Genomic DNA, 25,124 nt, shown 5'->3' with positions numbered 1-25,124 from the left:
ATTATTTTCAAATCATGTATGATTTTACGTTCTGTTGATATGAAGAGAAAGTAATTTGGATCCTGTGTTATCTGCAGGCATTTTTGTTAAGAGATGGTTTACATTATATATATAAATATAGTAATGTACATAATTTGCAAAGATGAGGCAACCTTCAGTTAAGATTACTTTTTCTGATTCAATAATGGTCTAAGAGCCTTCCGACCCGTGAATATCCGGTCTTCAGCAACCCAATGCATGACGTAAAAGGCGACTATGCTTGTCATAAGAGGCGACTGACGGGACGGGTGGTCAGACTCGCTGACTTGGTTGATGTATGTCATCGTATCCCAATTGCGTGGATCGATGGTCATGATGTCATTCACTGGATTGTCTGGTCCAGACTCGGTTATTTACTGACCGCCGTCATATAGCTGAAATAGTGCAGAGTGCGGCATTGAAAACAAACAAACAAACAAGCAAAGAGCCTCCAACTGATTTACCCACTTGAACTAGATATAAAAGATACACGTGAAACCACATCATATTTTTATATTTAAACCTGTGCAAACAGATTGGGAGTTATGAAAACATAACCACGAGACTGTATGGCAACAGGTATGACTTCAACTTTACAACATGTTATAACTTTTGAGGTACAACCGAAAATGCTTTTTCCACTGAGATTTCAAAGAGCGTCATAGACTCTTGATCAAAAGTTGATTGATCAAGGTTTTAGCATTTAGGGCCTCGGTGAAGCTTTCACTGGTCTGTTTAGTAGACACGTGAAGGACCTTTCCAAATTTGACGCATCAGTGATAAATATTATGTTTCCGTGTTTGTTCAGGTAAAGACTTGAGTTGCCTTTGCATGTGTTTGTGACAAGGGCCACCGGTGGGGCAGGATATGCTCACACTTTCGAGAACACCTGGCACCTTCACTGTTTGCTAGTGATTCAAGAACACATGCTCATGATATTGTCGGAATCGTACAATCGATTCTGCTTTTTAAAGAAAGTTCTTATGGTTGTGGAAGGGGTTTCCTCGCTTTATTTATTGGACTATCACCTATGTGTGTATGAATACTTTGACGTTATGACGTAGAGTGCCATGAATTATTTTTGAGAGATGCAGACTCCTATTTATAAATATCTTTGACCAAATCATCATTCGAGGGTCTCTGTGATCTGAGAAGCAGATAGCTTTTGGATATTTTTGTGGAGTATGTCCCTTGGCCTTTTTACACTAAACGATCGTGGCGTTGAGACTACCGAAACTGCCCCTCTTTAATACTTACGCATACAATGGTTAAGATAAGGCCGCGAAAACTATAGCGTTAAAAGTGAACATTCGCAAAAACATAAATCCGGAGTATTCTTTCACAAAGAGCGCCAATTGTACTAAACAGACAATAAAACAATAATACTAATTGTTTGTTTGTTTGTTTGTTGTTTAACCCCGCACTCAGCAATATCCAAGCTATATGGCGGCTGTCCTTAGATACTCGAGTTTGGACCAGACAATCCAGTGATTCATATCACGAGCATCGATCAACGCAATTGGGATACGATGACATGCATCAACCAAGTCAGCAAGCATGACCACCCGATCCGGTTACTCGCCTCCTTCGACAAGCATAGTCGCCCTTTACGGCAAGCATGAGTTGCTGAAGACCTATTCTACCCGGATCTTCACGAGTCAATATACACGTGCGACAGGTGTGACACTAAAGACACTTTGCGAATCTGGACCTTGAACCTTGTCAATATTTTTTTACGATATATACGTTAACATTACGATCCAAGTTTCTATCTTGGAGATATGGCTTGACTATGAAATTGCCTGATAACTACCAAGTATAAATGCCAAAAATGTATTAATCTTATCTCAATTGCCTCATGACAGATAATGCTGATGTGGCGATGTGTACGGAACTATACCTGTATATTTAGTCGGTGCTCTTTTTGCACTTGAAAAAAACAGGACCACGAGATACATTAATAAATACAGAGCATCGTCCCGCATATTTGAAGTACGGTAAACTACGTTTATAACGAACACGCTTATAACGAACTGACCGATATAACGAACTTATTTTTTAGTCTCGGCCATTCGTTGCATATATGCTTTATATATGCTTAAACCGAACTACCGTTATTACGAACTAAAATTAGTGGTCCCTTTGAGTTCGTTATAACCGTAGTTAACTGTAAGTTGTAAGTCACATTTCCGGATGGGGACATCTTTACTGTCAATACAAATGCCGTGAAACCCCGTTCATTAGGATGGTGCGGTTTCAATAAATTCATCCCGAGCAACACGTTTATTGATTAACGAATCATCGGTAGTATTGACATTCCAGTTTAATTCACTTGTTCGTTAGTATCACATCATTCATTGGCTGTACAATTAGCCTGGGGCATAAAATGTCTCTGTTAATAACCATTAAGAAGGGGATACCCTATCGTCGACATCGATTTCTATGTATGTCATCGTAGGCCCACATACACCCAAGGGACTACGATAGTTAACCTCTGACTGATATTATGAAAGATGTTAAAGTACAGGTAACGTCGTGATTAGGTTTGGCCCCTCGGGGCGGTGGGGTAAAGCGTTCTGTCGTCACGCCGAAGGCCCAGTTCGATTCCACACATGGGAACAATGTGTTAAGTCCATTCCTGGTTTCCCCCGTTGTGATATTGCTGGAAAATTGCTAAAATCGGCGTTACACCATACCCACTCACTCATGGAACAGGTTTGGCCTCTAATTAAAGTTCATTGGCTGCATTCGTCTAAATTTGACTCAATGTGGGTGAGATTAGTTACAGAATTACCCCAATCTAAGTACATGTAGCTCTCACTTATAGTACGTGACTGAGTTTGGTTTTACGCCGCTTTTAGCAATATTCCAGCAATATCCCGGCGGGGGTCACCAGAAATGGGCTTTACACATTGTACTCATGTCGGGGATGGAACTCGGATCTTCGGCGTGACGAGCGAACGCCTTAACCACTAGGCTACCCGCCCGACCGGGCTCCTTTTCAATTTAAATGGAGTCAAATGTTTTCGATAAAAAAAATATATTTTCAGAGACATGGACACATGGAAACACCGCTTGTCTCGAAATTCGGATAACTCGATGTTTAGTGATACCCAAGGGATTCGCGTTAAGGAGGTTTAACAATATTTAGCACCAGACACCGTAGTTGTAACGGACGGTTATTCCTACATAAACTCAATGATATTGGTATTATATATTATTTCACTGAAGCCTTACACGTCAAAAGGATGGCGTATTTCTTCGCAGATCGGATGTTACATCAGGGAGTCAATTCGGCAGTTTCAGTTTTGTGGCTATGGCATTTCCGTTACACAATATCTGTTGCGAAACAACATGGCGGAGTAGTTCTATAAGCCACGCGGCCTGGTCACGTGATTCGGGGATTAAAAATAATCTAAACGTAAACTGACTGTTTTGCGGCACAACGAGCGTGTTCTTAAAGAATATAACAGACAGAGGTCTGACCTACACGACTGAAGCTACCCTTGCAATATACAACTAGTTTCTATGTAACAAGGCACGAGAGCTGAATCGGGCTGTTACAATCGATGGCGGAACGGAATTTCTTGTGATGGGTGCAGCAGCCTCATCTGAAGCTGTCTGATGAACATTTCTTTTGTGACTAGCCTCAGGTCGCCTCCCTAGAGTCATCAAAGTTTATCACGGGAGCACAACCATGCAGATATAGTAGATAATACATTTATTCAGTTAGAGATGAAACGGGTCATATATTGTATAGGCTAGGAGAAGGACCGGCCATTTGATATTCCAGGATATAACGTGTCCTTAATAGGGGTTGTCCACCAAGATTAATTGTTCAACGGACATGCTGAGTGAGTGAGTGAGTGAGTGGGTTTAACGCCACGGTTATGTTACGACGTGTCAGCTTGAAGTGATGCAGGCCTTAGATGTTTGGTGAAACCTACGGGTGTCCTGAAAATAAACTAATTTCAGCATCTGCTCCACACACACACACACACACACACACACACACACACACACACACACACACATCCAATGTTATGATTGTCCGCATATCAACGCTAGTGTTATATTTCCTTCCCTTGTCTATGGACACGTGAAGATCCGGGGTAGAATAAATCTTCAGCAACCCATGCTTGCCGTAAAAGGAGACTATGCTTGTCATAACTGACGGATGGTCAGGCACGCTGACTTGGTTGATGCATGTCATCGTATCCCAATTGCGTGGATATATGCTCATAATATCAATCACTGGATTGTCTGGTACATACTCGATTATTTACAGACATATTGCTGAATGCGGCGTTAAACAACAAAACAACAAAACAAATCCCTTGTCCATACCCCCATTGAGAGTATGTTTAAAATTGCTGAGTCCTAGTAAGGGAAAGGAAAAAACTTTGTTTTTGTAAGCTTCTGATAATGGGCATCTTGATGTATGATCATTCAATACAAGAGCAGCAGCTGAATGAGGCTGTAGCACTTAAGGACAGAATAATTTTCTTGTGATGGGTGCAGCGTCCTCTAAACTGTCTGACCGCCATTTCTTTTTTGACTTGTCAAAGGACACTTCCCCCGAGTCATCAATGATATCACCATATCAGAGAGAACAACCATTCATATATAATAGATAATGCACTTATTCAGTTAGAGATGAAACGGCTCTTGCATTATATGGGCTAGCTGACAGTCACTATCGCAGCCTGGCCTTGGTGATTCAGCTTTACCTAGCGTGTTTCTGCCCCATCGGTGGCAAAGCACAGACCCAACCTAATTGTTTGTTTCCCAGGCACTAGGGATTTCAGTAGTCACCGTTGATATAGGGCGGAACGAGGTTGGACTGGGATCCTGCACCAGACTTGATAGTGATAGTGATACTGATATGTGATTGAACGGAAAGTGTACATCTGACTTGTGACCATATATTAAATGAAGTATCCTTTCATGCAGTGTCTGATTTAATCAAAAACATTGCATCAGCATGAACGTTTTTCAAGCCCTTTTACATTTTTACGACGTTGACATATATTTTGTAAGTGTGTGGCTGAAAAATTCTGAGCCTATCACCAAAGGATGCACAGTGCCCCCTTATCAGTTTGTATGTTTCGAGAATAATACTTTCCATGTTTATAGGCTGCCTTTGAACCAAATGCACAACAAGGCAGCATATTTCTGCAAGCATCAAAGTGACTAGGTATTCTCTGTTGTTGAAAATGGTCAATATCGCCAACTGAAAAGGCCAACTCCAACAGTCATCCATGCGGAAATGGTGCCAACGTTATGATATGATGCTTCTTCCTTTGTCCCTGCCTGTTAAGACTTGGGCAGTTGAGTTCAGGAGGGGAGGAGAGAGAGACTCGAAGATGATCCAAGATCAGGAAAACCGTCAACTGCCACCACTAAGGAAACTGTTGATAAAATTCATGATAGGATTCTGGATGATCCATAAATCATCAAACTTCCCATACCAATACAGTAAGCGAATCTCAGTAGAGAGCTGAGAACATTCTGAGGAATGCGCTGGCCATGACAAAGGTTTGGCAAAGCTGGTTCCCAAGGCTTCAGGTTCATCATCTCTCGTGAGACTTTACGTCGTTTTGAAGGGTATTTTGTTGGCTGAATTGTAACCATGGATGAGTTTTGGGTTCACCACGATCATCTAGAGAGACTGAACAATTGCCACAACAGTGGTCACATCTAACGTCTCCTTCGACGAAGAAGGCCAAGTCTGTTCCATCAACTGACAAAATCATGGCCTCGGTTTGCTGTGGTTACAAAGGAATCCTATTGTTGGACTACCTCTCAAAAGGTCTGACCATTAATGGACAATATTACGCTAATCTGCTCAGTCAGCTGCTTGAGAATATCAAGGCTAAACGTATTGGATAACCCGCTGAAGAGATATGGCACCGTCAGATTTCCACCTTTTTACAAACTTGAAGATAAAAGGGCCTTGCAAGCATTGTGCTAATTATGATGACATCATTTCTGCTCTGGGGTACTTTTTAAGCCACCAGGGGGAAACAGTCTACACCAGTGGGATCCAGGCACTCCAGCATCCTTGGCTTAAGTGTGTGGACCTCGGAGGAGATTAAGTTTAAAATTAATTAGCAACCATCACCATCAACGCATCCATCGCAGTCAGGGTGAAAACCTTTCAACCAACTCCCGTAGAGAATGAATTTCTTTTAAATCGCGGGGCATGACATCTATAGCGGACTTCATGGTGGCGTATTTCTTATAGAATCTGAACCAGTATGGTCATTGTGAGAGCAACGTTCCATGACGTTGTGGTACGATAAGACATGACACAACCATGTCATACATGCCAGTCAACATATTATATACTTCGCATCCTTTTTGAACATCCTATCAACATTGTATCGGCTCCTTCATATACGACGTTCTGGAGACTACAAAATAAATACCAGTGAGTGAGTATGGTTTTACTCAACTTTTAGCAATATTCCAGAACTATCACGCGAGGGAAATTACGAACAGATTTCGCACATTGTGCCCGTGTGGGGAATCGAAGCCGGGTCTTTGGCGTGACCAGCGAACGCTTTAACCACTAGGCTAACCCACCGCCCGGATAAATACCAAAGTGGCTTTAATTATGTTACCTTAGTAAAGGAAGATACTTTTGTGACGTGATTGCTTAATTGAATTTCAGTAAATGACTTGATACCGATAATTATGATCAATTACAGTCAACTAGACACCTATTTACCTCTCTCTCTGGGGATGCGGACACTGATAGTTTGCAATTTAGCGGGATAATGAAGAGGAGTGACATCATGATGCTGAGAATGGTAAGGAGGTTTTAAGAGATGCTCCTCACATGTATTAAGTCATTTACGTGAAGTCGTTCCAGAACTGTTAGAGGAAAGTACTAAATGTTACACCTCGCTTGCCTCCATGGTGTACGATGCTATCCGAGGATATGACATTACATGGTTTTTACACCTCACTGACAGGCACTAACTTTCTTTAATGACAATAACGTGAGACAGTGCCACCAGTAGGGCAGGACGCAATTGGTTTGATCAATTTAATAATTAGCATCACTATTTTGCCTTTACCTCCTATGGAATCTGTTCCGGCAGATATTCGAAATAGTTTCTCTATCGTTGACGTTTTGAGGTGAGGTGAAATTGGGTTTAACGTCGCGTCCAAGATTATTGCACTTATATAGCGACGTGCATGCACGTGTATATGTGTGTGTGTGGCTGCTTGTACTAGTCCGGACTGATGCCGATTTATAGAGCTAGCCCACTGAGATACCATGCCGCAGTTTAACACGATTACCCCATTCAGACACAGTATACTGACTCCGAGCCGACCAGTCCTTGTTTTAGCCCCTTAATGCCGAGCGCCAGACAGGGTAACAACAAGTACCATCTTTTAACGTCTTTTGGTATGACGCGGCCGGGGATCGAACCCCGGACCTTCCGCTCTCCGGGCGGACGCTCTACCATTAGACCACGGAGGCGGTCGTTGACGTTTTGAATTAAAATACATTTTTTCATAGGGCAAGTTATTATCAGACATGCCATCACTGTTCTCTGTAGTGTACTGCATTTTTGATTTTTACTTTTTACTTTTACATTATATCCTTTACGCAAAGCCATTACTTTCTCTAAAACAAACGTATATAGAGATACTGGGAGATATATAGAGATTGGTATTTTATGTCATTTAGGTAAATAATAGGGACAAGGTGATGAAATTAATAAACACAAAGAGGTGAAATAGCTTCTACGTCGCATTAAGCAATGTTCCAATATCATGGAAGTGCGAGGGATGCCAAGACAAGGCTTTACAATCTGTACCATTTGGGGATTCGAGACGGTAATCGGCGAGGCGGGCAAACGCATCAACCATCTGGCTATCCTACCCCTCGAGTTCTGAACATGAATGGACTTATATATGACAAATGTTAGGGAGTGTTTGGAATGGTAAGTGAGCATGTGTGGTTTTACGCTGTTTTCAGAAATATTCCAGCGGCGAGGACTGACAAAAAAAGGGTTTCACACATTGTACCCATTTGGGAAATCAAAACCACGTGACGAGCATTTGCCATTAACAACAAAGCCACCCAAACGTCAAATTACAAGGACATTGCATGCAAATAGCATGAATCTTCAGAAGATTTTGTCCGACTCAATAACATTTCAAGTAAAGAGCAGCTCTCATTTTTTAACTAAGGATTTATTTCTCCATTTACATCTCTCCGGTAATCAAGATATTAACTGTAATGCATCAATCAGAACAAATACAAACTATACAAACGAGATATTGTGTGTTTCTTGGAAATGCATTAGCGACATTTGGAATTCCGGGTTCCCATTTAACGTAACATGTTTTTAGAAGTAATTAGTGTTAAGGTTTGGAAAGATGTTCTGGAACACGCATAACCATGTCTTAGAAATATTGTAATAAGAGGATAGTGTGCGTGAGTCTTTGAGCTTTGGTATTGTTACAATTCATTAAAGTAGATGTGAGCGTGCCTAGCGGCATGGAATAACAGAACAATAACGGATGCTTTAGGGCAAGTTCCGTTAACCAGGCTTCAGTTAATTTCATATTTTTACATGTTGACCAAAGTAGCATGTCTATACAGTGAAACCTCGTTAATCCGGACCTCGTTAATCTCGACGCTTAACCTTCCGGACGATTATCTTTAGGAACAGTTTAATAACTAAACATACATTACGGATTACTCCTGATCCGCGAATCCGTAAATCTATTAATCCGGACGATATCACTGGCAACGGTAAGTCCCGATTAACAGGGTTTCGCTGTATAAAGTAACTACTACTCCTCTTTATTCTTACAATATAAGCCCCGGGGTTTAGAATTCGTCCCAGCAACCAATGCTGGTCATAAGAGGCGACCAAATGGTTCGGGTGGTTAGGCAAGTCAGCGTGTCACGGTGTGGGCGGTGCTCATGATATCAATCACTGTTTTTATGCTCCAGATTCGATTATATTTTCACGCCACCATCATATCGTTGGTATATTGTGCAGTGGAAACAGTCGTCGTTATATAAATGGTGTCAAACGGTACTCATTTCGTAATCTACATATTTCAAATGTGTTTGACAAAGACACAAACTGTAGGGGGCACGGGCTGTCCAGTCGTCTAAGGTGCAGAGTTGCGTCCCTTGGGCACGCCAGAAACCTATGATTGTGGGTCCGAATCCCGGTTCGCCCCGATTATGTTTCAAGGTTTGTCCGCACCATACCCGTGCTCGTGGGTTTCACCGAAGTGGTAAACGTCTGAGACCTGCATCACTTCGGGCTTTCCTCCCACATTAAGCTGACACGCCTCGATATCACTGGAATACTGTTAAAAGTGGCGTTAAACCCAACTCACTCACTCACTCACAAACTGTATTCATCAAACATGTCATTTAACGCTCGTGTATACTGAAAATGGCAATTGTTATGACATTGTGTGAACGTTCTATACACTACGTTCACTGCTATACATTAGTCATGTATAATGTTCATTCACGTTTTTAAGACATCTCCTCCCTAACACCTGTGGAGAAAGCTCAAATGAAGAGACAAACACATTTCTATAATAATAGGAAATCTCTTTAAACAGTGTCCATTCCACAATGCGTACTATATCACAATCAAATGTGTATGAATCACTATCAAATTGTGAAGATACAAGGTGTTCACAAAAAGATGAGCGTACCCTGCCATCCGATGCCATACATCACAAACGCGTGCAGCGGCAAGTCAAGTGTTAACCTGAACAAACAAGGAAAATATGCTACAAGTCTAACAATGAGGATTCTAAGAGTTCGCGAAAACATGAGCGTAGAGTTCATCTTGCCCCACTGGTGACATCCGTCACAAACACATGCACAGGCAAGTCAAGTGTTCACCTGAACAAACACGGCGATAGGGTAGTTGAGTGGTTCAGCATTTGCTCGTCACGCCCAAACCCCGGTTTCCTTTTCCCACATGGGTACAGTTTGTGAAACCCTTTTCAGGTGCCCCCTGCCGGGATATTGTCGGAATATTGATAAAATAGTGTAAAACTCACTCACAAATAGTCGAGGGCAACCCATGCCATTCACACACTAGTAAAGCAGTATCTTGCCAGCATCCCGTCACTCATGGCTTAGTGTATGATCCCCGTATGTGACAACGAATCCACAATCTAGGTGAGTATCAGGAAGTATATATGCATGATATCACCTCACCTCACCTATAAACATTTACTGTCAATATAACGTCATTTGTAGGGAAGTATGTCATGAAACAGCCCAATAAATAACGGTCTCCGTGGTTACAATCAGAGAGTTGAGGTTATTTGGAGTTTAAGGTCACGTTCAAGTCTTTTGCAGTGATAGCAGTGTGTGTGTGTGTCGAGTGTGTATCGTGTGTGCGTGCTATTCTCGACTTATGCCACTTGTATAATGCTAGCCCACTGAGATACCATGCCGCAGTTTAACATGAATACCACACTCAGACACAGTATACTGACTCCGAGCCGGCCAGGCCTTGTTTTAGCCTCATAATGCCGACCGCCAGACAGGGTAATAACAAATACCGTCTTTTAACGTCTTTTGGTAAGACGCGGCCGCGCATCGAAACCCGAACCTTCTGCTCTCCGGGCGGACGCTCTACCACGAGAGCACGGAGGCGGTCATTGAGCAATAGTAATGTTTCACATCATGTGTTGTTAGGAAACAAACGAAGCAACGGAAAGGCAACTCAATTACCTGTTGCCAAGGAACATTGTCAAAACATGATATAAGATAATACATAACGGTCTCTGTATTTCAATATAAGCCATTTACATAATTATGTAAAAAACGCATGCATATCATAAGCGCTGCTGAAACTTTTCAGGTATATATATGATCCCTTAAATATATTTCTGCTAGTTTTGTCAAGGTTCTGAGGTTACAAGCTCATATTTCAACAATGGGTTACTCGACAGACCAGTCCTTGTTTTAATCCCTCAATACAGACCGCCAGGCAGGGTAACAACAAGTACCATCTTTTAACTTTTTATTTGGTATGACGTGGACAGGGGATCGAACCACCGACCTTTACAATAGCCCCCCCAAGTACTCTATTTTTGTTAGTGATGTGGGATTGTTGATCGGAAGGACGGTCACAATGTATGTCCGGTTGATCGCGTGCCATCGTACCCTGTCGGTGGAGCTTGTTCATGATGTCAACCTCTGGATGGCCTAAACCAGAAACGACAACTGACAGACTGCAGTAATATGTAAGAGTCCGTGAATTGAGGTTTTAATCCGCACAAAACATTATTCCAGCAATACCAAGACCACAATCTTCTGACATCATACCCGTGTGAAGAATGGACCTCAGTCTTCCATGTGAGCGTTTTAACCACTGGGCTGCCCCACCGCCTTAATTATAGACGGTTCAATCATGGAGGCAGACGAACAACAATCGCTAGCTTACAATTGCCAGCTTATAGAATCCAAGTACTATCTCAACGGTCCCTGTGCTTCCCTTCTTCAGCAATGTGTCATTTTTATAACCAACATAAACGATAGGACTAACAAACGTTGAGTTCAGTTTACGACAATTGATGACCACAACGAGCAATATCCGTGATATTCAGTAAATCTGAAATCGATCTCCAAGCAGTAAAACGACCGAATAAGCTAGTATTATGATTGAAAATGCACTCGACGATGAAACTCGTCGGCGGTAAGGCTAGAATGAAATCTACTTCTCTTGTATAGAGATGCTGCAGAGAAATTGGAGCAACTCGTCTAGACAACTCATTCCTCTAGATAGAAACGGCATCCTTGACAACATGGCTTGGGAGCAACCTCTACAGCGGGTCAACAGTCGCGGAGGAGACAATAGCCAATCGCCATTAAAACCGCTTCGAAGAAACCCAAGCATTAGGTCTTCTTTCAAGCACGGTGCATTGTACCTTATAAACATATTGCCATCACCGGTCTTGCTTTACAATGATAGAGGAGCAGGAGAGTAATGTAAATTGAACATTGACTTTAACACAAACGTTTATCTATATTTTGGCTGGGAGACCTTGGCATGACACCTAGACTATTACGTATGCAAGACAGGGCGTTATTGCACGAGATGATGAGACGTCAAGATAGACGTAGAAGCTCAAGTGTCAGCTCCGTCGTTTTTAACATGTTCTCAGCTGGTGCAGTATGACTTGTGATAAACGTCGACTGTTTATTGCCCAGAGGGGTTCCGAGATTGAGCATGGCATTATCGTGATAATGGCACACTCACTTTTGCATGATTCTGATTTAAATGTTAGAGTCTGTTGTCATTTCGGAATGTGTTTACAACGCTGGCAACTTGGTCTCTTAAAAGGATCTGTTTTAGGACATAAAAAGGTTGACGTTGATGAGGTCCATCTCTGACGTGTCTTTGAGAATTAACCTGTCGCCTCCCGTCAGTCAAACATGGCTGGCCAATCGCAATGCCCAAAGTGACTCACAATTCGTGGCCAGAGACTTCAAAACGGTCAAACGTTTATCAAAGCATAGATATTGTTCATGTCAGTTCTGGGACAATAATGTCAAAACGAATGCCCCACAGTGCAATTGGCAATCACATATATGTATTTTATATATAAAAGTATTTCGAGCGCGAAATATAGACAGAAATATATCACAGAAAATAAAATAATTTTGAAGTGTATTGTGAGTGAGTGAGAGTGAGTGAGTGAGTAGGGAGTTCGATTTAACGTCGCTGTTAACACCATTCCGGTTATATCACAGCATGTCAGCTTTATGTGGGAGGAAAGCCTGAAGTGACGCAGGTCTCAGACGTGTACCACTTCGGTGAACCCCACGAGCACGGCTGACAAACCTAGAAACATAATCGGGGGGAACCGGAATTCGAACCCACAATCATTGGTTTCTGGAGTGCTCGAAATGTATTACCAGCGTTTGCTGTACACAATGATTGGAAAAATACGTCCGACATTGTCACTAATAGTGTGGGAGACATCGATATCTCTGGAAATAACATCATGTCATCTTTTAAGCAGTATACAGATCATGAAAAAACGTTGATGACTAATTTTCCCCTCATTATTTGGGGCGTGGTGACTCCACCCTGGCTAACGGTTAATTGTGTACTCTTTGTGGATGTTTAATTTTACGAGTAATTACCGTTAATGATTACTCAAATAGGAGAGCGATTGGGATGAGTTAAACATTCGATACTTTCTGAATTTCTCACTTTCCAGCAATTTGTTATTGACTCAATTTTAAATTACGTAATTAAATTGACCTAGAAGTAACGACGGCACTACTTTTCATTCATTCACAACTCTACAAACAGACCACAATCCCTACGCCGATAGCCAAGACCCGAGATTAACGTAATGACTAAAAAAAAACATATTTACTCTTCTTGAAAATTTTCCTGAGCTCAGATAAGATATTAATCACAAATATTGTTTCTGTATTTATCTTTTTTCATGTTAATGTTTACAAACAACACCGAATCATAGATATAGTCATCGACAGAGTGTAAACAAACAAGCTGAGATGGCTTCCCCTTGTCCGTCGAATTAGACGCGCGTTATCTGACCGGAAGTGTCTTTCTACTGCCACAAACGATCTACTGTTTTGGTGACGCGTTCCGTGAAACCTTGTTGAATTAATACAGTAGTCAAAACAATAGTGCATCCCATTATCTGAAATTAAACGACAATCTTTGAATGTTTTTTTTCCTCTAATGTAAATATTTGCCAGTTTCCCTATACAAAACGTTGCCTGTCACCTATCAGCTGTTAGGCTGTCCAAATATGGTCACGTCAGGTCACATTCATAACGAGGAAGACGTTGTATTAATTCAATAACAAATCTCAGTTTTCTCCCGAAGAAAGTTCTTTTTATATTAATAACGAATAATACGAGTGTTAATTATTCACCGTTCTTCATTGATTGTGACACAGTCTTTAGACGTCAGTTTTTTTAAATGTAATATAATACACACTGATAGCAACCTGTCCAAAATCCACGACCAAAGGCGTTTGCTTTGGTGGTCGACAAATCTTGTCAGTTCTAGTTTCAGTGATACGATAATAGTCAGGGTGATTTCTTTGTCATATATCATCATCCAGTGTTTGGTCAATGTCTGGTCAAACAGAATCATTCACAGTTCCGTGTCTTGTTTATTTGCGATTGCATTATTTAGAGACCTTTGCGCCGATCAGCCTCGTAAATAAACGTAAGTGAAAAGGTTTGTGCGTGAGCGACCTTTTACATGCGGATGGATATTGTAATAGCTAAAAGGTCATCTGTTTTACAGTTCATGAAAACTGACATGATTTGGAAGAGATGAACTAATAGGATGAATTTGGACGAATTAATTAACCTAGTCGACACTCGGAAATACAGATACTATGTTTTAAACATAAACGTTTTAATTCCCTCGACAAGATTCACTTCATTTCACTTGGGACATAATCTGTAATGCTCGTAGCTCGTAGGCTATTCTTTAAAATATGACCATGTGATACTGTCATGTCATGACATAATGCATGCATCTCAATGAGATGTTGGGGGTCCTATAGACTGATGGACGTGTCATCTTCCTTTGGAGATACGAACACTGGATTCACAGTAACCTGCTTAACATGGTGCTTAATATAGTGTACAAAATAAATAAGTATCACTTTAGACAGAGATCATCAGTCACTATAGTCATAGGCTCCAACAATACAATACAGACTCTACAGTCAGAGATCAGACTATACTAGGACATTACAATCAGACACTATATTCATATCTTGCAACCAGACACTACAATCGGAGACTAAAATCAGTGACTACAATCAGACATTACAACCAGACACTGCAATCAGGCACTACAATCAGACGCTACAAGCATACATTACAAATCAAACACTACAATCAGAGACTACTTTCAGACATTGCAATCAGGCACTACAATCAGACACTACAACCAGGCATTAATCAGACACTACAATTACAACTACAACCAGACGCTACAATAAGACACTACAACAATGAAAGACTACTTTCAGATATTACAATCAGATACTAAATCAGACACTACAATCAGACACCACAATCAGACACTACGAGAGACTACATTCAGACACTACAATCAAACACTACAAATCAGACATTACAATCAGAGACTACGAGAGACTACAATTATACACTACAATCAAACACTACAATCAGACACTACAATCAGACACTAGAATCAGACACTACGAGAGACTACATTCAGACACTACAATCAAACACTACAAATGAGACATTACAATCAGAGACTACGAGAGACTACAATCATACACTACAATCAAACACTACAATCAGACATTTCAATCAGATACTAAAATCAGACACTACGAGAGACCACAATCAGACACTACAATCATACACTACAATCAGACATTACAATCAGACACTACGAGAGACTACAATCGGACATTACAATCAGACATTACAATCAGACACTACGAGAGACTACAATCGGACATTATAATCAGACACTACAATCAGACACAACAGACACTACCGCGCGGTAGTCCAAACATCATTACTGTAACGTCTTATTTACTGTATAATTGTTTCAGTTCTGATTGGCAGTACAAATACGATATTATTGTCTCTGGAGTAGCCATGTGACCACTATGAATCATGATGGTACTAAACTCAAATCAAAAGTGCACAGAAAAAAAATTACAAAATAATTCCATCATAACTCTCCAGATGTCATTTGTTGCGAAACTATAGCGTTTTAATTTATTAAATACACCCCTACATGTAAACTGAGTGTTTACATTTCTGGGACCATGGATGCATTTATCCATTCTAACTCTACTAACTTCGTCGTTCGCTCGTTTATGTAAATATCCAACCTCTAACCGCCATAGATAATCAAATATGTTACAGCAAATTTCACAGATGAAGGCCGATGGAATGAAATTGATAATACAGTTTATATATTAATTTGCTTCTGAAATTCTCTCATTACTAATAGATTCAGTATCTAACAGCGTTACTGTGGCAACTTGAGACGCTGGAAGCACCGATACTCATCCCAGATAGGTGCTCGTTATCAGCCAACAGCCAGCCGATGTTTTCCAAGGTATGTTTAACGCCTGTTTCCCTAAAACTTCGCAGAAAATTAATCCAATGACGGAGAAATGAAATGTGAAATGAATGACTAGAGTTAAAAATGCACTATAAAATTATCCTTTAAATGACGGTCACGATATACAGGTTGCTAGGTATTATGTATAAAAAGTGATTTTTAAATGAACGGTCATATATGATAGTTAGATTTCCCTCCCCCTTTCCTTTTTACATATGTCGTTAAGCAGAGTGAGTGAGTGAATTGGGTTTAACGCCGCTTTTAAACAGTATTCCAGTTATATCATGGCGCGTCACCTTAATGTGGGAGGAAAGCCAGAAAGATGCATGCCACAGACGTTTACCACTACGGTGAAACTGACAAGCACGAGTATGGTGCTGACAAACCTAGAAACATAATCGGAGCGAACCGGGATTCGAACCCAAAATCATAGATATTTTCCGTGCCCAAGGGACGTAACTCTGCACAGCTCCTTAAGAATATGAACCCAACATATTAAACTGATGAAGACGATTGAGCATAATTCTTGCAGTATCACGCTAGGACACTCCAAGAAAGGGCTATACATATTGTACGTATGAAGAAGTCGAACCGACTCTTTTATGAGTGCAAATAAATCACAAAGGTTTCCCGACACCCTTGTCTATATTGGTACTAAAATCCCCTTAAGATAAAATATACGTCATAAATACTCTACTCAACTGACAACAATCTTCTAATAAGTAAATTAATGGTACTGACACAAGCCTGGTTATCAATTGTACAGATCGCGTTGTTAGTTATCTCCAGGATGTTTCTCGCCAAGATGCCCCCGGCTGGTTTGTGTACGTTATTATGGCGCTATAGTGCTGATAGCTGCTTGTCATCAGGCATCTTAATGATCTGCTTCAAATAATGGGAGCAGGCAAACGGTGTAGCGAGAACAGAAGATTACATGGTAATAAACAAAACTGAGTGGAGATTGTGTTACGGACGAATGCGACAAAAATAAAGCATGATTGCAGTCGAGCATGTACGCGAGACTTCCCATAGCCCCAGAATCTCTATAATATGCAGGTTTCATAGTCCGGTGTTGTAAAATTGCAGCATTAAAGCAGAAAGATATGAATATAAATTCCTTGTATGTCATAAACAAAGCTTCTGTTATGATGAAGTTTTTTTAGGTGGAGCTTTGGTGATTGCTGCATCATAGTGTTGCCGGACATCAATGTACTTTCTAAAGCATTCAACGTATTGATGTTAAAAAAAATGAACATAGACCATTCACCATCTGCTACACATAAGCCTATTGTCGAAGTTGCTTTAACTCCGTACGCGTCAACACACAAAAGTATCAAGACTCAGGTTGTTCTTCATCCATTTGGGGCGGTCGGGTAGCCTTGTGGTTAAAGCGTTCGCTCGTCACGCCGAAGACCCGGGTTCGATTCCCGACATGGGTACAATGTGCGACGCCCATTTGTGGTGTAATTTGTGGTGCCGTGATATTGCTGGAATATTGCTAAAAGCGGCGTAAAACCAAACTCACTCACCTTTCATCCATTTAGCCACAAATACGATTCAAATTGTCATTTACCACCCCTGTACCCACATTATCAACCATTAGTTTCCTTTCACAATGTCAACATTCCAAAAAGTATGGTCATACAACGTCTCAACCTAAAAACACATTTTTCTTTCAGACCTCATCATCAACATATGGACTTCTTTGTCGAGTAATAACCCATTGTTAAAATATGAACTTGTCAGCTCTGAACCTTGACAAAACTAGCAGTAAAATATTAAAGGGATTATATATGTACCTGGAAAGGTTGAGCACCGCTTATCATACGCATGTTTTCTATCCACAAGTAAAATGCTTATACTGAAATACAGAAACTGTAATGTATTACCTGATATCATGTTTTGACATTGTTCCTTGGCAACAGGTAATTGAGTAGCCTCTCCATTGCTTCGTTTGTTTCCTAACAACACATGATGTGAAACATTACTATTGCTCATTGACCGCCTCCGTGGTCTCGTGGTAGAGCGTCCGCCCGGACATCAGAAGGTCTGGGGTCCGATCCCCGGCCGCGTCATACCAACAGACGTTAAAAGATGGTACTTGTTGTTACCCTGTCTGGCGCTCGGTATTAAGGGGCTTAAACAAGGACAGGTTGGCTCGGAGCCAGTATATTGTGTCTGAGTGTGTTATTTATGTTAAACTGCGGCATGGTATCTCAATGGGCGAGCACTATAAATCGGCATCAGTCCGAACTAGTACAAGCAGCCACACACACACACACTCACGTGCATTTACGTGGCGATATAAGTGCAATGATCTTGGACGCGACGTTAAACCCCATTTCACCTTACCTAACTTATGCTTATGAAGAAGAATATGCAGGATTCCTTCATCACGTAAACGTGGTATTTTAGACTTTTATTGAAGTGAGATCAATGTCGTCAGAATGAGTGATGCTATTCTGTTATAAAAGTGTAAAAACTCTAATGTTCTGTTAGTTCTGTGTTCGATTCCACACATCCTTCAATTACTGCAAACACTGCAAATTACTGCACTGTTGTTTCAACTGAGTCACATTCTGCCAGACAACCTGCTTGATATATCAGATCCGCTCTCTGCCTCTTTAACCACATTAAGATGTTTGCAGTCCATGGTGAGTTCATGCCATTGGGAACAGCATTGACATCATCGAATGCCAGGCAGTTGCTTGTGGCGACCATCATGCATGAATCATTCGTACACCGACCGGTAGGTTTACTTACAAACATCTATCGTCATCCCTTGCCACAGAAACACACTATTAGCATCATTAAGTGTCTATCATTAAGTGATTTGACACCAGAAGACCACTTGCTTCTATACGAGGGACATTGGCTATGCAGGGCTTTATAACACATAGCCAGGAGGTCCGCGCTGCACGTTGGTCCTGTCTTGAATCATATCGATGTCATTGACGTAAACGGGACAAGAATACTCACCGACGTCACGCCGGTCTATCTATAGTCATATTTTTTTATAAAAAATCAGCTTTTTCATATCTGTCGTGTCAAGAGGAAGTAAGCCAAGGGCGGGTTACCATTTCTTCATTCAACCTCAACCCATGGTGCCATTATTTTGGTGTCAAAACACAAGGTCTCTGATAAGAGATCCAACCAAGTGTTGATCTGGTACAAAGCATCGATTTCGTTCAATAATGTAAACGTACGCATGAGATTTAAAAAATGACAACAAAAAGTTAAACAAAAAAGGCAAACTATTCATTATCACACAAGTGTACACGAGACTGGTTGTCAGTGATGTGACATGCGCATTTTCCTACATAAATATTTCATCACACACATACTCGATGGCATCGTCAAGTACTGGAGCTGAGAGACATGAATATGTTTGTTTATTTATATCATGAAAACATCGTCAGTACGGCACACCAAACTGGCTAAACTGGGCAACAATAGATTATATTGTGTCTATTTCTACATTGCAATGTTGGACTGTTGACAAAAGTATCGTTCTAAATACAACTCTCTTACATAAGTACCTTTACTGATTGCGCGGTTCACAAAGTAAACATGGCGATGTTTATACTCCCCGTGATAAATAGATGTATATCGATGTCTTTGATTGTTCTCTATCTGAATTGGTTTCTGCACAGACAACTACGTCAGGAACACCATCATAACAGACATCAAAACGGTGAACTGACAAGCGGGGGCCTCTGACGTAATCCGGCAATCATGGACGTATTGGCCTTCCAGATCTAGACGACGCATTTTCTTCTCTAGTGAGAGCGACAAATGAAGCAAAGCGAAGGAAGGGACATCAGCGACGGCATTCTACGTCATCGTCTTGGGTCAGCTTGACCTAGGAAGTTAACACTCTCCACTGACCCAATTTAAACAATGTTACGCAAGATTCGTAAATGCAATCTTGTATGCGTCACAGATATCATAAAAGTCTCTATGATTGATGTCTTTAACAAGCTGCCGATTTCTCTCGGCTTGTTATGAAGACGTTGTTCTATGATATAGTTCTCGATAGATCAATCATGGAAAAACAGGGTTATCCGCTATAGGAACGTGATAGTTAGTAATAACGGGGAACCAGCTCACTCATTCACCTTCTTCACATTCATCATGTCAATATGACTGTAATAAATATTGCTACCATGTATAGGGCCGCTAGGGAGCCGACTAGCCGTCACCCCTCAACCCACGTACTGAGACACTGCACTGTTACATGGTGGAAGCAGCGACAGGGAAATGGGAAATTTCTTAATAATTTCCCCGCCTGTGATCATACTGCTGGAGCAGATATTAACCACTTTTTTATGGGAAGCAGATGCATCTAATTATCCTGTTCACTGGCTTAAAGAATTCGATACATACTTCCATTTACTTTGACAATTGCGCTGTCAAGCATTACAGCAATATTCAGGAATTATGTGATGTATATTCAACGTAAAATATAATGCCTATTAAATAGAGAATCTGGTTCCTAAAACGTAATTGAAACTTAAAGTAAAATTCCTACCATCTGCTGTCCTCACAAGCAATCAAATATCTGAGTGTTTGTTTGTTTGTTGTTCACACCGCATTCAACAATATTACAGCTATATGGCGACGGTTGGTACATAATCGAATCTGGACCAGACAGTCCAGTGATTGACATCATGAGCTTCAGTCTACGAAATTTGGATAGGATGACATGCATTAACTAAGTCAGCGAGTCTGACCACCCGATCCCTTTAGCCAAATCTTCCTATAAATATAAGCTAGTTGAGACCAATTCTAACCCGGATCTTTTAGGGGCAAACATCTTAGGGGAAAAAAAGTGAATTTAAGATCAATAGACGTACATGCATAATACATTAACATATTTGCAATATATGTGTGTGCAATACAAAATTTGACCTGAAAAACCAAATGGGAATGGCTTCGTTTCGTATAAAATATTTAGTAATTATACAGATAGGATATTCAGTGTTTGTATCACCAGTTAGTATCCAATCCGTGTCAACAGTCATATGGAGACAGTGTAGAGTTGAGTGTGCACTATTAATAGTCGGTCTCAGGTTACCAGACAAGAAATAAATCCACGATGACATTTTGTTTGTATTAATATTTCAGTGACAGAGTTTGAGCTTTCGTAACAACATCGATGGCTGAAATGATACATTGTTCATCGTTACAGAGAGAAAAACCTAGGTATCGATTTTTTATTATCAACATAGAGCTTACTCACTAAGACGTGTTATGTAGAAGCAAGCTATTGGTTTCCGGTTGCATTGTAACAAACCTGTTTTCATTCTCTGTACTTTCGTAATCAAGATAATTAAAATATGTTTTGGCTGAAGTGCTTAGCCTTCATTATGAGGATCTTGTGTGAGGAATCCTCATTAATTTTTTTAATTGAAAATAATGGTATCCCGCAACTAATAAATAATACGTTCGTGGTCACGTGTGCTGAATATCAGCATTAACATGCTCTGATCTTTTAATTATAGAAATAATCTGACATCTCAGCTTTAACTCCTGTTAAAGGCGGACCATATGTGCTTGAACACCCAGACACAAGCACACACCAATTCCTAGCTCCTCATCAGCTGTAACAGTTGTTAACGCTCAACAATTGTCTGTAAATACCACAGGACCGGTAACACGTAGAGTCATTCATTTTGAATTTTCATGACACTGCTAGAGCTATGGGGATCAATACACAGCTACTTCCATTCGTAGGCTGCCCCATTTCCCTGCATGTGTGAAAATATAGTATTTGATTAAACTTAAAAACTCCTATATATTCTGCATGAATAATAAGTAGACCGTTAATGAAGGAAGCTCCGTCCTATAATACACGATGACAAGAAAGCTGCAACATAATCTTGTATTGACATAGATGCATTCACACATATATTTAGGATCGGATGAAATGTATATCAGGGCTGGAATTACCCTGTTATCCTCTTCACGTATCCTGGAAGCATATTATCATGAACATAATCATGAACATAATCATGAACATCGTGTTACCTACCCTGATTGCGCTGTCCTTCCTCTTTCCATACCGTGGCATTATCGCTTCGTATAGTCACACAAACACACGATAAAGACTGATTCCAGTGGATCATTCCCACGATAGCTCAGTAGCCGAGCATAGTACTAATCCAGCACTAATCCACGGGACACAGAAGACCGTTATCCTTGCAAACACTATAGCCGCTTAATCAGACAGTTGTGCATGAACGATATCCCTGAAACTGCTCGAACCGAAGAGGAAACCTCAGACTTCACAATCGATCTGAAAAGAAGCGACAAACGTGATGTTGTGATGATCGGCTAAGATATACACTTTTCGTGACCGTAGGTTGGTGTATATTCGGGTGGGTGGACAATTGCGAAGCTCCACGTGTCATCCGCACGTACAGGTGCGATACATTTCACAAATAAATAGACGCTACAGAATTCCTCTCAGCGGGTGTGCCCAAGAGGGTAATTTGATCACCTAATCGTAAAACAAAACATTTTGTTTCGCTGCTTTGCAGGTTGAGAGCGCCTGCACCTTTACGCTCGCTTCAGTTCCGCAATTCCTGAAGAAGAATCAGCGGGGAATTTTCACATCAGTTCCTGTTCACTAAATCCTCGTTTTGACAAATTCTGGATCTAACGTTGCTCGGTGTTTTTACAATCTGTTATAAAATTTGATAAGGCTTGGCGCTTTTTCTGCTTCCTAAAACCATCAAAGCGAACATCTACGGAAACACCTTGGGAAACTTCAAGGTAGCTCCTACTTTCTGTCGAAGGGTGAAGAGTAACGAGATCTCCTCTGTCAGGAAGGAACATATTTCATAAGACTAACTTCCAAGCAGCGTTCACTCCTCAACAACAGAGATTAAACTCGATTCCAAGATCCCTCGCGTTCGTCGGTGGCAACGTAGGGCTCGTGTGATGAACGGAGCCTGGACCGGAGCGACTAGCAGTACTGCCAGTCAGAGGACTGTGTTGCAACTAGTTATTGATCCTTCAACATGGGACGGACGGAGCAGGCCAACACACATGTCTTTAGGTATAGTGCTGCACCGGCTTATCTCACGTCATAGTATAGGTGAAACGAGCAGTGGTACGAGTCATGAGTGTTATTTTATCTAAGAAAGGTACTTAACGCTTGAGAGTGTAAATACTTTCTTTTCTTCAGTATGGTAGCAATTATTTTCAGTTGTGATAGAAGTATTGTTTGTGAAAGTCTAGTTCCGGAAAACGGTCTCAGCTCTTTTGGAACCAATCATGGTAAGTCAGCTTGCGATGGGTTGGGACGAGGGTTTTTAATTTGGAAGATTGGTTGGGGGAAACCAATTATTAACGTCTACGTGGGTTCCATGTTGGATTCGATCCGTGGATTTCTGATTTTAGAGCAAACGCGCTGTCCTTGGTGCTACCCAGGTAAAGGAGGAAATACATGCAGGGCTATATACCAGCGAGCATCTCGTCAGTAAACATGATGCGACTAATGAGCTTGATGCTTTCGTTGGTGTTCCGTCATTGGGACATTAACAATATGTGCATTGGTTGTGGTGCCTTTATTTGGACATTAACAATATATGCATTCTTTGGTGTTCCTTCATTGGGACATTATCAATATACATGTATGCATTCCCTGGTGTTTCTTAATTGGGACATTAACAATATATGAATTCTTTGGTGTTTCTTCATTTGGACATTATCAATATATATTTATGCATTCTTTGGTGTTTCTTAATTGGGACATTAACAATATATGCATTCTTTGGTGTTTCTTCATTTGGACATTATCAATATATATGTATGCATTCCTTGGTGTTTCTTAATTGGGACATTAACAATATATGCATTCTTTGGTGTTACCCCATTGGGCCATTCAGCAATATATACTCTCGTTACTATCACGGATTGCTAAAGCTGTCACAGATTGCTAACACTATCACGGATTGCTAACACTATCACGGATTGCTAAAGCTGTCACAGATTGCTAACACTATCACGGATTGCTAACACTATCACGGATTGCTAACACAATCGCGGATTGCTGACACTATCGCGGATTGCTAACACTACCGCGGATTGCTAACACTATCACTGACTGCTAACACTATCACAGATTGTTGACACTATCGCGGACTGCTAGCACTATCACGGATTGTTGACAGTATCACGGATTGCTAGCACTATCATGGATTGTTGACACTATCACGAATTGCTAACAATATCACGGATTGCTAACACTATCACGGATTGCTGACACTATCACGGATTGCTGACACTATCACGGATTGCTAACATTATCACGGATTGCTGACACTATCACGGATTACTGACACTATCACAGATTGCTAACACTATCACGGATTACTGACACTATCACGGATTACTGACACTATCACGGATTGCTAACACTATAACGGATTGCTGATACTATAACGGATTGCTAACACTATAACGGATTGCTAACACTATAACGGATTACTGACACTATCACGGATTGCTAACACTATAACTGATTGCTGACACTATCACGGATTGCTAACACTATCACGGATTGTTAACACTATCACGGATTGCTGACAATATCACGGATTGCTAGCACTATCACGAATTGCTTACACTATCGCGGATTGCTAATACTATCACGGATTGCTAGCACTATCACGGATTGTTGACACTATCACGGATTGCTAACAATATCACGGATTGCTGACAATATCACGGATTGCTAACACTATCGCGGATTGCTGACACTATCACGGATTGCTAACACAATCACTGATTGCTAACACTATCGCGGATTGCTAACACTATCACGAATTGCTAACACTATCACTATGTGCTGACAATATCAGGAATTCTAACACGGAAATACTAAGGAAATGAATCTGACGACGTACAGTCCCATTCTTCAAATCAGCCCTTGTCAAGTCAACGCTTTATGTGAAGTCATTG

The 25,124-nt window shown here is 40.8% G+C and overlaps 1 protein-coding gene across 2 annotated transcripts in view; it reads right to left on the bottom strand.

Annotated features, from left to right (window-relative positions):
* LOC124146914 overlaps positions 1 to 23,136 on the bottom strand; it is a 160,414-nt gene extending 137,278 nt beyond the window's left edge. For both annotated transcript variants that reach the window (XM_046517472.2, XM_046517473.2), the window contains exon 1: positions 22,189 to 23,136. In XM_046517472.2, the coding sequence (XP_046373428.1) occupies positions 22,189 to 22,227 (39 nt within the window). In that variant the 5' untranslated portion in view covers positions 22,228 to 23,136. The remainder of the gene's footprint in view (positions 1 to 22,188) is intronic.
* Between the last annotated feature and the right edge of the window lie 1,988 nt (positions 23,137 to 25,124).

Source organism: Haliotis rufescens, unplaced genomic scaffold (assembly GCF_023055435.1).
Source record: "Haliotis rufescens isolate VD_foot unplaced genomic scaffold, xgHalRufe1.0.p SCAF_85, whole genome shotgun sequence".
NCBI lineage: Eukaryota > Metazoa > Mollusca > Gastropoda > Lepetellida > Haliotidae > Haliotis > Haliotis rufescens.
The sequence above is the reverse complement of the archived record's forward strand: the minus strand, read 5'-3'. Positions and strand labels throughout refer to the sequence as shown.